The sequence below is a fragment of the Zonotrichia albicollis genome, chromosome 6 (assembly GCF_047830755.1).
Source record: "Zonotrichia albicollis isolate bZonAlb1 chromosome 6, bZonAlb1.hap1, whole genome shotgun sequence".
Taxonomy (NCBI): domain Eukaryota; kingdom Metazoa; phylum Chordata; class Aves; order Passeriformes; family Passerellidae; genus Zonotrichia; species Zonotrichia albicollis.
In genome coordinates, this window is record NC_133824.1 from 62,436,562 (window position 1) to 62,452,144 (window position 15,583).

General features: G+C 53.3%; 2 protein-coding genes across 2 annotated transcripts; one reads left to right on the plus strand and one right to left on the minus strand.

The window, feature by feature from the left end:
• Window positions 1-419: 419 nt before the first annotated feature.
• LRR1 (leucine rich repeat protein 1) lies at window positions 420-12,830 on the minus strand. Its single transcript, XM_074544151.1, has 4 exons — window positions 12,390-12,830; window positions 12,214-12,312; window positions 8,171-8,898; window positions 420-1,762 (listed from the first exon to the last, which is right to left on the minus strand). Exons 1-4 carry the CDS (start codon window positions 12,564-12,566, stop codon window positions 1,510-1,512), a joined length of 1,257 nt encoding a protein of 418 aa, XP_074400252.1. The 5' UTR covers window positions 12,567-12,830; the 3' UTR covers window positions 420-1,509.
• Window positions 12,831-14,778: 1,948 nt separating this feature from the next.
• Window positions 14,779-15,377, plus strand: RPS29 (ribosomal protein S29). The gene is made up of 3 exons (XM_005496723.4): window positions 14,779-14,940; window positions 15,079-15,178; window positions 15,258-15,377. The coding sequence occupies exons 1-3, from the start codon at window positions 14,879-14,881 to the stop codon at window positions 15,264-15,266; spliced, it is 171 nt and encodes a 56-aa protein (XP_005496780.1). The 5' UTR covers window positions 14,779-14,878; the 3' UTR covers window positions 15,267-15,377.
• Window positions 15,378-15,583: the final 206 nt, after the last annotated feature.

Here is a 15,583-nt window from a genome sequence, read left to right on the forward strand (position 1 = left end):
AAGGAAGCCATCCCAGATCCCTGCAGGGATGGGCACTCCATCAGTGCCCTGTGCCAAACCCCCTTTCCATGGAGAAATTTTCCCAAAATCCAAACTAAACCTCCCCCAGCTGGCACTCCAAGGGAACGGGATTCCTAAAAACTTCTCCAAATAATTCTAGATTTGAAAGATTAGGATTATAAACCCGTTCTTGAATGGTAAGAATTAAAAAATTCAGATTAATTAATTCTAGAATTGCAAGTGTTTGTTCCCTGCTGTTCCCATCTCCCAGTCATGGAGCAGCTGACAAGACAGGAAATAAAAGAATTTGTGGATATGCTCAACATTTTGGTGTTATCCCCAGAAAAATACCAGCAGTTAATTCCTGGAGTACACTGGATGGAAAACCCCCCAGACAAAACACAATCCACACGTGCATCGAAGGCTTTCAAAATTTAATCAGTCAACACAGTGAAACAAATTCCAGAATGGTTAAAACAGGAGGATTAAGAAACAAAGTTTCAGGCACGTATTTAGAAAAAAAGACATTTCTGGTATCACAAAGAGAGAAACCCCAAAAACAAACATTTGCTCTGGTAAAAACCCAGCAATGCTGGTCCCTGTTCCGAGTGGGAATGTTGTAACAGAACCTTTAAAAAAAAAGAAGCACCTGGGATTCCACAACTGCTCTGGATGGGATTTCTCCTCCACTGGCAGGAGGGGAGAGCAGTGCTGGCCCTGGCAGAGCTCACATGGGGAAGTCTGGGATAAACTCAAATTCCCTTTGTCCTTCCAAGAAGGAACCAGCTACCCGCAAACCCAGAAACCCCGAGCACGCAGGAAAAGGGAAATACATTCCAAGGGAGGTTCTCTCCAGCTCAACACTGCTTGGTGCTACAGGCAGAGGAGATTCCAGAGGGGGAGGAGGTCAGGCCAGGCCACGTCAGGCTGTGTCCCCTCCCTCCCAGGGGGGAAGAAGGTCAGGATGTGTCCCCTCCCTGCCAAAGGGGCAGAAGAGCCAGGCCAGGCCAGGCCAGGCTGTGTCCCCTCCCTGCCACAGGGGTAGAAAGTCAGGCCAGGCCAGGTCAGGCTGTATCCCCTCCCTCCCAGGGGGGAAGAAGGTCAGGATGTGTCCCCTACCTGCTAAAGGGGCAGAAGAGCCAGGCCAGGCTGTGTCCCCTTGCTCCCAGAGGGGCAGAAGAGCCAGGCCAGGCCAGGTCAGGCTATGTCCCCTCCCTGCCACAGGGGTAGAAAGTCAGGCCAGGCCAGGCCAGGCCAGGCTGTGTCCCCTCGCTCCCAGAGGGGCAGAAGAGCCAGGCCAGGCCAGGCTGTGTCCCTTCCCTCCCAAAGGGGCAGAAGAGCCAGGCCAGGCTGTGTCCCCTCTCTCTCCAAGGAGGAGAAGAGCCAGACCAGGCCATGTCCCCTCGCTCCTTCCCAGAGGGATTTGTCCCCGCAGGGAGCTCCGGTGACACCTGCAGGCTCCCCCATGCCCCGCAGCCCACCGTGGCTGTGCCAGCCATCCTGGCCGTGTCAGCCGTGGCTCTGGAGGTGCCTGTCCAGGAACTGGGAGTAGCAGTGCAGGGAGCAGAAGTAGCAGAGCACGGGCGCCTCGGTGCCGCCCATGTTGTCCACGAGCACCACGGTGTGCGCCACGTGGTGCAGGTTCATGGTCACCGTGATCTGGATGAAGCTGCTCAGGCAGGCGCTCCCGCAGCGACACGTCTTGGCCACCTCCAGGTCCTTGCACAGGTGGGAAGGGAGCAGGTGGCAGCCATAAGGGATCCTGGGGGGTGGGAGGAGACACGGTGAGATGGGCACACAGGGAGCTGTGTCACCCAAAGGTGGGCACAGACACAGGCACCGGGCACACAGGGAGCTGTGTCACCCAAAGGCGGGCACAGACACAGCTGTGTCACCCAAAGGTGGGCACAGACACAGGCACCGGGCACACAGGGAGCTGTGTCACCCAAAGGCAGGCACAGACACAGGCACCGGGCACACAGGGAGCTGTGTCACCCAAAGGCGGGCACAGACACAGGCACAGGCACACAGGGAGCTGTGTCACCCAAAGGCAGGCACAGACACAGCTGTGTCACCCAAAGGCAGGCACAGACACAGGCACAGGCACACAGGGAGCTGTGTCACCCAAAGGCAGGCACAGACACAGCTGTGTCACCCAAAGGCGGGCACAGACACAGACACAGGCACACAGGGAGCTGTGTCACCCAAAGGCAGGCACAGACACAGCTGTGTCACCCAAAGGCGGGCACAGACACAGGCACAGACACAGCTGTGTCACCCAAAGGCAGGCACAGACACAGGCACCGGGCACACAGGGAGCTGTGTCACCCAAAGGCGGGCACAGACACAGGCACAGAGAGAGCTGTGTCACCCAAAGGCGGGCACAGACACAGGCACAGGCACAGAGAGAGCTGTGTCACCCAAAGGCGGGCACAGACACGGGCACAGAGAGAGCTGTGTCACCCAAAGGCGGGCACAGACACAGGCACAGGCACAGAGAGAGCTGTGTCACCCAAAGGCGGGCACAGACACGGGCACCGGGCACACACAGAGCTGTGTCACCCAAAGGCAGGGACAGACACAGGCACTGGGCACACAGGGAGCTGTCACCCAAAGGCAGGCACAGACACAGGCACCGGGCACACAGGGAGCTGTGTCACCCAAAGGTGGGCACAGACACAGGCACCGGGCACACAGGGAGCTGTGTCACCCAAAGGTGGGCACAGACACAGCTGTGTCACCCAAAGGTGGGCACAGACACAGGCACCCACCACTCCCAGGGCACACAATGCCTTCAGTTCCAGCTTTCATGTTTTCCAGACTCTGCACTGCATTGGTGAGTGTATATATATATATATTTATTTATATATATTTATATATAAATATATCTATATCTATATAAGTACCTAAATATATGCAAATATATATATTATATATATGTATATATCTATATATATATACATAAATATATATATATACACACATATATATATTTATATATATTTATATACATATATACATATAAATATATATATACACATGTGGTTATTAAGTGTTGAGGTGTTGTGAAATCCTCAGGACGAGGTGAGAGATGGGAATTGACTCCAAGTTCTCAGAAGGCTGATATATTATATTATATTATATTATAATATATTACAATATATTATATTATATTATATTATATTACATTACATTACATTATAATATATTACAATATATTATGTTATGCTATATTGTGTTATATTATGCTATATTGTATTATGTTATATTATGTTATATTGTTACATTATGTTATACTATATTACACTATGTTATATTATGTTATATTGTGTTTTATATATGAAAATGGTATACCAAAACTATACTAAAGAAAGAGAAAGGAGGCATCAGAAGCTAGACAAGAAATTATAATAAAAACCCGATGACTGACCAGAGTCCTGACACAGCTGGACTGGGATTGGGCATTAATTAAAAACAGTTAACACTGAACCAATCAAAGATGCCCCTGTTGGTGAGCAACCTCCAAACAACAATCTAAGCAATCAGATAATTATTGTTTACATTTCTTTTCTGAGGCTTCTCAGAAGAAAAATCCTGGCAAAGGGATTTTTCATAAAATATGTCAGTAACATACACACACACATATTTAACTCTGAACTTCATATAAGGTGTTAGCAGTTCTCCTCACAGCTCAGCCCCACAGAACAATCCTTTCCCCTCCTCAGTCCCACAGAACAATCCTTTTCCCCTCCTCAGTCCCACAGAACAATCCTTTCCCCTCCTCAGCCCCACAGAACAATCCTTTCCTCAGTCCCACAGAACAATCCTTCCCCCTCCTCAGCCCCACAGAACAATCCTTTCCTCTCCTCAGCCCCACAGAACAATCCTTTCCTCAGCCCCACAGAACAATCCTTTCCCCTCCTCAGCCCCACAGAACAATCCTTTCCTCTCCTCATTCCCACAGAACAATCCTTTCCCCTCCTCAGTCCCTTTCAATCCTTCCCTCTCCTCAGCCCCACAGAACAATCCTTTCCTCTCCTCATTCCCACAGAACAATCCTTCCCCCTCCTCAGCCCCACAGAACAATCCTTCCCTCTCCTCAGCCCCACAGAACAATCCTTTCCCTCTCCTCAGTCCCACAGAACAATCCTTCCCTCTCCTCAGCCCCACAGAACAATCCTTTCCCCTCCTCAGTCCCACAGAACAATCCTTTCCCCTCCTCAGTCCCACAGAACAATCCTTTCCCTCTCCTCAGCCCCACAGAACAATCCTTTCCTCAGCCCCACAGAACAATCCTTTCCTCTCCTCAGTCCCACAGAACAATCCTTTCCTCAGTCCCACAGAACAATCCTTTCCTCTCCTCAGTCCCACAGAACAATCCTTTCCCCTCCTCAGTCCCTTTCAATCCTTTCCCCTCCTCAGTCCCACAGAACAATCCTTTCCCCTCCTCAGCCCCACAGAACAATCCTTTCCCCTCCTCAGTCCCACAGAACAATCCTTTTCCCTCCTCAGTCCTTTTCAATCCTTTCCTCTCCTCAGTCCCACAGAACAATCCTTTCCCCTCCTCAGTCCCTCTCAATCCTTTCCTCTCCTCAGCCCCACAGAACAATCCTTTCCCCTCCTCAGCCCCACAGAACAATCCTTTCCCCTCCTCAGTCCCACAGAACAATCCTTTTCCCTCCTCAGTCCTTTTCAATCCTTTCCTCTCCTCAGCCCCACAGAACAATCCTTTCCCCTCCTCAGTCCCTCTCAATCCTTTCCTCTCCTCAGCCCCACAGAACAATCCTTTCCTCTCCTCAATCACTCTCAATCCCTTTCCTCTCCTCAGCCCCACAGAACAATCCTTTCCCCTCCTCAGCCCCACAGAACAATCCTTTCCCTCCTCAGCCCCACAGAACAATCCTTTCCCCTCCTCAGTCCCACAGAACAATCCTTTCCCTCTCCTCAGTCCCACAGAACAATCCTTTCCCCTCCTCAGCCCCACAGAACAATCCTTTCCTCTCCTCAGTCACTCTCAATCCTTTCCTCTCCTCAGCCCCACAGAACAATCCTTTCCCCTCCTCAGTCACTCTCAATCCCTTTCCCCTCCTCAGTCCCTTTCAATCCTCTCCTCTCCTCAGTCCCACAGAACAATCCTTTCCTCAGCCCCACAGAACAATCCTTTCTTCAGTCCCACAGAACAATCCTTCCCTCTCTTCAGCCCCACAGAACAATCCTTTCCCCTCCTCAGTCCCACAGAACAATCCTTTCCTCTCCTCAGCCCCACAGAACAATCCTTTCCCCTCCTCAGTCACTCTCAATCCTTTCCCCTCCTCAGCCCCACAGAACAATCCTTTCCCCGCCTCAGTCCCACAGAACAATCCTTTCCCTCTCCTCAGTCCCACAGAACAATCCTTTCCTCTCCTCAGTCCCACAGAACAATCCTTTCCTCAGTCCCACAGAACAATCCTTTCCTCTCCTCAGTCCCTCTCAATCCTTTCCCCTCCTCAGTCCCACAGAACAATCCTTTCCTCTCCTCAGTCCCACAGAACAATCCTTTCCTCTCCTCAGTCCCACAGAACAATCCTTTCCTCTCCTCAGTCCCACAGAACAATCCTCTCCTCAGCCCCACAGAACAATCCTTTCCCCTCCTCAGCCCCACAGAACAATCCTTTCCTCTCCTCAGCCCCACAGAACAATCCTTTCCTCTCCTCAGTCCCACAGAACAATCCTTTCCCTCTCCTCAGTCCCACAGAACAATCCTTTCCTCACAGCTCAGCCCCACAGAACAATCCTTTCCTCTCCTCATTCCCACAGAACAATCCTTTCCTCTCCTCAGTCCCACAGAACAATCCTTTCCTCAGCCCCACAGAACAATCCTTTCCCTCTCCTCAGCCCCACAGAACAATCCTTTCCCTCTCCCCAGTCCCTCTCAATCCTTTTCCAGCCCCAGAACCAAGGGCACTGCTGCAGCTTTGGGCCCAAAAAGTGTAAAACCAGGGAACTGAGGAGAGCAACCTGGGAGGGTGGGACTGCACAGCCTGGAGCTGGGATTGGGCAATTTTAATCCCAACATGAAAATGGACCAAAACTTATAAAAGTGTGAAAACTCCTGACCCAGAGTCCATCTTGGGTGCAGCCCTGCCCTGGGCTCTTATGCTGCCCAAGGTGGATCCTGTGAGGCCTTTTAATAAATCCCTGCTTTATTCTTTAACTCTGTTCCAGGGAGCCTCTCCAGGCACCACACAGACATGGAACATCAGAGATTCGGGACTGAAATGCCCCTTGCCAAGGCAGCCCTAAGGCCATGAACTCCAGGAGACACCACCAGGGAGCTCCCAGCAATCCTGGCAGCCTGGGCCACAGCCAGCTAGGGAATTAGAGAGATTAGGAGTAATGAGAATTAGGGAATTAAAGGAAGATTAAGAACAATGAGACAATTGGGCACATTCTGTTCTTCCCTCACACTCCCTGTGCCTCACCCCGGCCTGACACAGCGCCCACCATTTACTCCTCCCTCTTACACCGAGGAGTAGCAGTGGCAAACACAACTCAGAGAAAGCAGGAGATAACTGAGTTATCTTCTGCAGTCCTGCAGGCAGGCAATGCAAAGCTCTCTCCATCCCTCGTGTCAGCAATGACCTCCAGAGTTGGGAAGGGGAATTGCTCCTTGGGCATTCGCAGAGCAGCAGTGTGGAGCTCAGGGTACAGAGCCAGGAATTCCCTGAGGAATCCTCTGGGCCTGCTTAAGTGTGGGGATCAGCAGTGCCCCCCAGACTCAGCACAGATCCCCCTGACTCATCCCCAAATCTTTCCACACACCTAAGACTCCTCTGGGTTTTCTTTCTCCCCACCTTAATTTCAGAACACCTTTTGTTTTTCTGGGAAAAACATAATCAAGAACTCTGGTACTTTCCCAGAATGAAGGCTGATTGTTCCAAACATTATTTTTGCACCTTCTCCTTCTGTTTCATCCCTTTCTCAAGGTTTTTACAGTAACTGAAATCTGACCAGTGCTGAGGGATTTCTAGAGGTAGAAAAAAGCTTTAGTATTTCCATCAAACCCACTGCAATTTATACAGAGTTGGCAAAGGAGACATGTAGGGGTTAATTATAAAATCAGCAAGGTCAGCAATGGGTGATTTGGCCCAGAACATGTGGTGGCTCAGCTCCCTTCAGGGTGTGCCTGTGGATGCCTCTGGTGCAAATTTCTGCACAATTCCCCCTGGTTTATGGGCACTGCCCGTCCTCAAGGCAGGAGCGGGCACAGGGTGCAGATCAGGGACATTTCCAGCCTCTCACCCCCCTTCTGTGCCAAATTCCTGTCTTTGTGCTCCCCTCCCACCCAGAGCAGGGTGGGAGCAGCAGCTGCTGGCACCTGGAGGCTCCTGGTGCACGAAGATCAGGGGTGGGGGCAGAGGAGGGAGCTGATAACAAACAGCAGCCTGGGAGGGTGGGATTCACTTGGTGAAATCAAAATAATTCTTTTAAAATTACCTCAGAGCTGGGCTCTCTGAGTCAGTCAGAACACCCTCACTCCAACACCAAGGGAAATGAGGAGCTTAAAGAAAACCTATGGCAGGGGAAGGCCTGCAGAAAAAGTGGCTCAGGGCTGTAGAATTGATTCTCTTTTTCCAAAGTTGGCTGAAAATATTCTGTTCATCTCCCTTTGGTGGATGAAAACACTTCAATATCTGCCTCTCCTTCAATGCTTCCAAAGGCACCAATTATCCTTATCCTGATGACTTGACAAGGGAAATTCAAAGGAATTTTTATGTTATGAAGTTAATAGGTGAGAAAGCATGTAGAGGGATAGAATATAAGTAAATCAAGGTAGTATAGAGAGTAATCTTACCCCCTAAAGAGGGTTAATTATTAAAGATTAGGAGCAGGTGTGATGTTAACAGGCCATGGCTGTAGCCAATAAGAAGAGTGTAATAAAAGAGTGGATTGGTTGGCTGAGGGGAACTGGGGTCAGTTGGCCACTGTGAGGACAAGGAAGAGTAGAGGAGCTGCCTATAGGAAACATCAAGGAGATACAGAACTCTGGCCACATGAAACCCTTGCAATGTAACGTCAGTAGAACTCTTGCACTGTAATGCCAACAAAAGCAGGCACCGAGGGCAGAGGGAGGCAGGTGAGGGAGGGCAGGTGTGAAGGAGCAGGGCCAGCTGTGCCTCCCTGCCCTTACCTGTGATTGACCGTGGCCCTGGCAGCACACTCCAGCAGAGTCAGGGGGATCTTCAGCTGGATGTTGGGCACCAGCGGGTTGGGCTGCTCAAAGGGGTTCCCAAAGAGGTCCAGGTTCTCCAGGGAGAGGTTCCTGAAGTCCCAGGGCAGGAAGGGCAGCTTGTTGCGCGCGGCCGACAGGAAGCGCAGGCGGCTCAGCTGCCCGATGCGGCAGGGCAGGCGCAGCAGGGCGTTGTCGTCCAGCCGCAGCTGCACCAGGGCCCGCAGCTGGCAGAACTCCAGCGGCAGCGCCTGGATCTGGTTCTGGCTCAGGTCCAGCAGCTGCAGGGATTTCTGCAGGCCCGAGCTGCACAGGGCCCCGCTGAAGGCCTCCAGGTGGTTGTCGTGCAGGTCGAGCTCCTGCAGGAACGCCAGGTCCCCCAGCGTGGCCGGCAGCTGCTTGATGTGGTTGTGGCTCAGGTCCAGCTTGCGCAGCCGCCGCAGGCTCAGCACCCTGCTGTCGATCCTGGCCAGCTTGCAGTACGAGGTCTGCAGGTGCTCCAGGGAGAAGGGGAAGCTCTTGGTGAGGGGATAATCCCTCCTGGAAGTGATGATCATTTTGGTTTTGGGCTTCTCCACGTCGGCGTTCTTGGCTGGGACCAGAGGTGAGAGAGGGAGGACGCCGCTGTCGTTGCCTTGGTGAGCCAGTCTCACGGCTGAAAGGAAAGTCTTTAAATTGATCACATTTGCCTGCAGGGGAACACAAGGCTGGAGTTAAAAGTTCATTATCCTGGTTGTTAACACTCTCTGGGCTGGTCTGTGGGTGTCACTCAGCAGGGCAGTGGGACAGCTCTGTTATGAACAGTCCTGGTCTGGCTGTGCTGCAGCACCCAGGCAAGGAACAAAGCACCAAATCCACAGCTGGAAATGAAGCACAGGAAAAACCCCCAATGCTCTGGGAGATCCCAGAAATCCACCAGGATAAAGGACTGTTACAAACACACGTGGGGAAATCAGAGCTCTAAACCCTGAGGCAATAATTCCTGGAAGTTTCTAGGAAAGAAAAGGAGGGAAGTTGAATTCAGCAAAAGGAAGGTGAAGCTTCAAGGCAGGTGAGGTGGCCACACACAGCTCTGGCTGTGCCAGCACCAGGCAAGAGGCAAATCCTTTGCAAAGACCAAATAATGCTTCAGCTGGGATACAACAGTTTGGCAGCAGAATCCCAGGGCAGCCTGGGTTGGAAGGGATCCTAAATCCCATCCTATTCAACCCTCTCTCCTGGCAGGGACCCCTCCACTGTCCCAGGTGCTCCAAACCCATCCAGCCTGGCCTTGGCACTGCCAGGGATCCAGGGCAGCCCCAGCTGCTCTGGCAACTCCAGCCCAGCCCCTCCCCACCCTCTCAGGGAACAATTCCCAGTATCCCATCCCGTATTCCCTCTGGGAGTGGGGAGCCATTAAAGGCTCCCACCAGCTCTCAATATCAGAGTATCAAGTGATTTTTATTTTAAATAAAGACCCAGAAAGCTCTGATGCATCTGTTGCACTGATTTCATTCACTTCTAGGGACATTTGTGACCAAATCTTTCTCTTCTAGATCTTCCAGCAAGTCTCTGCTTGAGCTGATGCGCAGCTGACAGGCACTGAGCTGAAAAGTGAATTCTAAAATCAAAACCACATTGCAACCACGGAAAGAAAAGAACCAACTTGGAGTTCTGAGAGCCCAGAGGTTGTCCTTGTGCTCCCAGCTGCCACTTCCCAAGCCCAGGGACACAGTTTGCACCTCAAAGACAATTTTCCTCCTAAATGTCTTTGTTGAGACCGAATCTGAGAGGGTTCAGAACTGGAGCACACAATGTGCTACAAGCACCCAGTACAAGAAAACAAAGACATTTGAGATAATCCTGGATGGAAATGTTGGAGAAACAAAGACAATAAAGGTCAAACTGAACTGACTGCAAGTGTAAACTAAAATGATAATTTTCCTTAGGCATTCCAAGCACAACTCCTGCTGTGCCACCTTGCAGAGGTGGGGAGGATGCACAACAAACACCTTTGGATCCAAGGTTATCCAGAGAAGCTGGGGCTGCCCTTGGATCCCAGGAGATGCCCCAGGCCAGGCTGGGTGGGGCTTGGAGCAGCCTGGGACAGTGGGATGGGATGGGATGGGATGGGGTTTAAGGTCCCTTCTGTCCCAAACCAGCCTGGGACTCTGAGACCTCATTACCTCAGCCAGTCTATCACACACATTTAGCTACAGAATTTCCCCTCATTCCAGGCTGATCTGTGGCATTTCCAAGATCACTTAAAGGGGAATGAAGCCCAAAAAGCCCACCAGATCTGTAAGGACCAAGTGAAATCAATATTGCACAGCAGAATGAAGTTACAGGCAGGATTTCTTTGCTCTCAAGCACAAAGCTCAACTCCCTCCACAAGCCCTCCCTAGGGGCCATGTGAGATCTCCAAACATCTTGTTGAGAAGCCCTGAAAAAAAAAAAAATAAAAAGGAAGAAAACAAATAATGACTTGGGAGAGCTCAGGATGAAATTTCCTGCCCCAAGCCCAAAGTCTCAGCCACACAGACAATGCTGGAAAAGGAGTTTAAATTGTGTTGGTGCCTCCCAAGCGTGAGAGCTGTGAGGAAACGGGAGCTGAGGTGGAGCCAGGGCAGCAGGCTCAGACCTGCTGAAGGGAAACAAGCCCCAGGAAACAGCCAGCATTTGTTATTTCTGCTCTGCACTGATGTTTCCCAACCCCGCTCCTGAGCTGGCTCAGGGCAGCAAATCCAGAGCCTGGCACAGCACAAGCAGGGGGGGGTTTCCCAAAACCAATATTCCAGTCTGTGGAAATCTCCTCTCCACAAAGTTTTTGTTCATCTTTGAGAGTTAAGGAGCTTTTCTGTAATGAAGCAATAAAAGTCTGGCAGAAAACTATGGAAAAGGGATGAAACATCTTAAATGTGGGTTCTGGAGCTGGAGAGCTTAAGAGGAACCTGTAATATTTTGAGATAAACTTTTTGATTTCTCACTCTTCAGCAGAAAAATTCAGAGCAAAGAAAGCAGAAGTTCTTCTGAATCTAATACAAAAGCCTTAATTTTCCCAAAATACAGAGTACACTGGCTTCTAACAGGAAAAAAATAACTGGGTTTGGTGTCCTCCCTTCCTATTTAACCTTTAACAGGTTAATAAAATTTAAGGCTGCTTTCCTCAGATTCAGGTAACAGAAAGGAAACAGGATTTTCTAAACCACCAATCAACATGATTTGCTTTCATTTACACACTCTAACTTGAAAGTTTTAGGTAAGAACTCAGAGGTTATAAAAAGCCTGTCCCATTTTTCTCTCCTATAGGGCTACAAAAGATTCCTGCAACAAGCACAGAAGAAAAGGACATGAGAATTTCATTATAATACATGGGGTTTTTTTGGGTATTTTCATTTTTTTTGGGTTTTTTCAGGTTAAAAATCCTACAAATCCTCTGGGAACTGTGAATAAATACAGAGGTATCTGAAATAAGGGGAGAGGGTGCCTGTGCCCTGCTCTGTGTGTGGGTGAGCACAATGATGGGTTTGTCCATGAAAACAAGAGGATTCTCAATTTTTTTTTCCACGGGAAAAAACTGTAGGGAACAACAATTTCATGGGAATTAAATTGAGCTGAGGGGACACAGGATTTAAGGCCAAACACCAACATTGCATCAGAGAGCTGTAAAAAGCTTTTTCTAAAGAAGCTGTGAAGCAAAGCATGAGAATGAACTTCAGGAGAGTTAGAACAGAACCCAGAAAAGAGGGAATGGCTCCCAGTGCCAGAGGGGAGGGATGGATGGGAGACTGGGAATTGGGAATTCCTGGCTGGGCTGGAATTGCCAGAGCAGCTGTGGCTGCCCCTGCATCCCTGGCAGTGCCCAAGGCCAGGCTGGACACTGGGGCTGGAGCAGCGTGGGACAGCGCAGGTGTCCCAGGGGTGGCACTGGGTGGGATTTAAGTTCCCTTCCCGCCCTGCCGCGGGGCTCAGAGCCCGGTGAGCCGCGGCCCTGCCGCCGGTCCCGTTCCCGGAGCCGGTCCCACCTTGCTGAGGCACAGATCCACCGCGGGCTCCCGCAGCCGCACCGTGGCCTTTCCCTCCTCCACGAAGCGCGTGAAGAGCCGCTCCACGTTCTGCTGCACCTGCGGGCACAGCGCGCTCAGCGGCCGCCCCGGGGCACCCCCCACCGCCGCGTCCCGGCCCCCGCCGCCGTCCCCACCTTGTAGCGAGCCCCGCCGCGGTCCCGCGCCGTGCACACCATGAGGTAAATCCCGGCACCGGCGGCGCCGGGAGGGCGCCCGAGCGACAGCAGCGCCCGCGCGGCGCGGCCGCGGCCCCGCAGCCCGCAGGTGGGCAGGAGCCGGCTGAGCACCTCCACCTCGCACTGCAGCCGCATCCCGACCCGGCCCCGGTACCGGTACCGGCACCGGCCCCGGCCCGCGCACGGCGGGCGGCGCCGCCGGGGGCCTCCCGCGCTCAGCGCGCACAGGCGCCCGCTGCGCTGCCTGCCCGCCGCGGGACCAGCCCGCCGCTGCCCGGTGCCGCCCGCTGAGGAGCGCGGGGCCGCCCGGCGACTGGAATCACGGGGCGGGACGGGAGGGCGGCGGCTCCGGTGGTACCGGCGGCAGCGGCCGCACCGGCAGCAGCGGGCAGCCCCAGCGCGGGCCCTCAGCGCAGCGCCGTCCGCGCGGGACTGGCCGCGGGCACCTCCTGCTGGAGGCGGCGGGTGCGGCTTGGCGGGACAGGGAGAGAGAGGCGGCGGGGGCGGCGGCCGTGAGAGGACAGAGAGTGTGAGGGGACACGGGGTGTGAGGGGACAGAGAGAGTGAGGGGACAGAGAGTGTAAGGGAACACGGGGCGTGAGGGGACGGAGAGGGTGAGGGGACACGGCATGTGAGGGGACACGGGGCGTTAGGAGACACCGGGCGTGAGGGGACATGGGATGTGAGGAGACACGGCATGCGAAGGGACAGAGGATGTAAGGGGACGCAATGTGTGAGGGGACATAGATGACCTGAGAGGATGTGGGAGTGAGCAGACATGGGCGTACGAGAGGACGTAGAGTGTGAGGGGACATTGAGGATACGGGAGGATGCTGAGGATGTGAGGGGGCATGGGGGTGTGAAGATCACGGGGTTGTGAATGGACATGGAGGAGCTGAGAGGACATGGGGGTTTGAGGAATGTGGGGGATGAGGGGACATGGAGGGTGTGAAGGGACATGGAGGGGTCAGGGGACATGGGGAGTTAAGGGAGGACACAGAGGAGCTCAAGGTGTTGCCGAATTTTAGGGACTCTAAACACGAGCAACGAGTCAGGTTTAGAAAGGAGACATTGTTTATTCTCTGCAGGGTGCAAGGTGGAAATTGTCCACAAATCAAGCATGCCAGGGAATAAAAAGCAAAATTATTTATACACTAAAGTTTACATAAATCCGCCCAACCAATCCCCAGTTCCTGCCTACCTAATACACAATCACGGCCAAGCATGACATAAAATATAAAGTTTTCCATAAACATCAAGTAAAGCATAAAACACGTGGTGATGTGTTGGCATTGAAAAGAGGGTTTAGAGGGGAGAATGATACGAGGAGGAAGAGGGAGCAGAGGAAGGGCCAGAGAATAAAGACATGGAGGGAGGAGGAGGAGCAGGTGTGAGGGAGGGGACATGGAGGAGATGAAGGGGTGGTGGGTCTGAGGGGACATGGGAGGTGAGGGGACACAGAGGAACTGAGGAAACACTGGAGCTGAGGGGATGCAGGAGGTGAGGACACACAGAGGAGGTGAGGGGACATGGGAAGCTGAGGCAACAGGAGTTGAGGGCAGGCGGATGTGACAGCAGCAGCTGAGTTTTGGTAAGCGACAGGAAGGCTTAGGTCAAGCTTGGTGTCGGCGCCATGAGGCGGCTTTGAGGACATGAAGGGGCATTCGGAGAAAACACAACCGAACTCGGGGAAGCGTTTGCTGAGTGTTTATGCAGATGTATTATTAGAAAGCAGGATCGGTGTTTGTGATTTGCTCGGCGCAGTGAATTGTGTAGTTGAGCGGTGTGGTGTTGTTGCGGTTTTTGTTCAGTAGGAGGCAGTGTGTTGCGTGTGTGTGTTTTGGGGCGAAAAGGGGTGTTTGGGGGTTTTTGTTTGGCTATTTCGGGTGTGTTACTTATTAGTAGTGTGTGGCAAAAGGTGTGAACCCCCGTCTCACTATCTTGCCTCAGGGCTTACTGGCGTGGCTATTCACAGATGCGGTCCTTTCCACTGACCGCCACGGGAGCTTCTCTGCTCCATCTCTGACACCTCGGCCGGCTGCCTCGTCATCAGTTCGGTGCCCTACCCCGGGGTCACCACACAAATTCCGACTTTTAGGGATGGGACGCCCACTCCAGCGCCCCATACAGCACACGTCAGCCCCGAACCCCTGGCTCAAGCAATCCGTCAGGGTTCAGCCTCCCCCATGGCTAGGATTACAGGCGCGCGCCACTACGCCCGGCGCTGGTCGGCTGTCCCGTTAGCAATACAAACTTCAGCACCTCTGACGTCACTGAATGGGCCGGGCTGCCCCGTCCACGGCGTGACGTCACGGAGGGAAGCGGGCCCACCCACAGCTCTGGCGGCGCAGGGCGGGAAGCGGGAGCCGCGCGGTGCACGCCGGGAGGCGCCGTGAGGGTATAAGGGCGGCCGGCCGCCGCCATCTTTCTCTCGGCAGCGCGCAGCCATGGGCCACCAGCAGCTCTACTGGAGCCACCCCAGGAAGTTCGGGCAGGGCTCTCGCTCTTGGTCAGTGCCGCCCCTTGCGCCCCCCCGGGTCATGGCTGCCGTCTCACCACCCTACCTTGCTCCTCTTTCCCCTCACATTCCCCTCTCCTCCCCGGCGCCATTCCCCGCCCTCACGCGCCTCTCTCTGCTCCCTCACAGCCGCGTGTGCTCCAACCGCCACGGCCTCATCCGCAAGTACGGGCTCAACATGTGCCGGCAGTGCTTCCGTCAGTACGCCAAGGACATCGGCTTCATCAAGGTGAGCCCCGCGGCTGCGGGAAGGGGCTCGGGGGTGCCGGATCCCGCTGACTCCTCTCGTGTCTCTCGCTCTCTTGCAGCTGGACTGAGCGCCGGGAGGATGAGGCGACAGCCAGGAGCTCCGGGGGCGTCCCAAGGCCTCCCTGACACATCTGCAGCGTCTCGGCTCAGTTTTATTTAATAAATGGTTTCCTAACCCAGCTGATCCGTGCGTGTTTCCCTTCTGTGCAGGTTTTGGCGGCGCTGGGGGTTCTTTGTACAGGGCTACTCTTGGCCTGTGGGGGCTGCCCTGCTTTGCTCGGCTTCCCAGTCTTCCACTGCCCCGGGCTGCCCCAAGCCCTGGCCAGCCTGGGGCGCTTGCAGGGATCTGGGGCAGCCACGGCTGCTCTGGAGGGAGTGAGGTAAA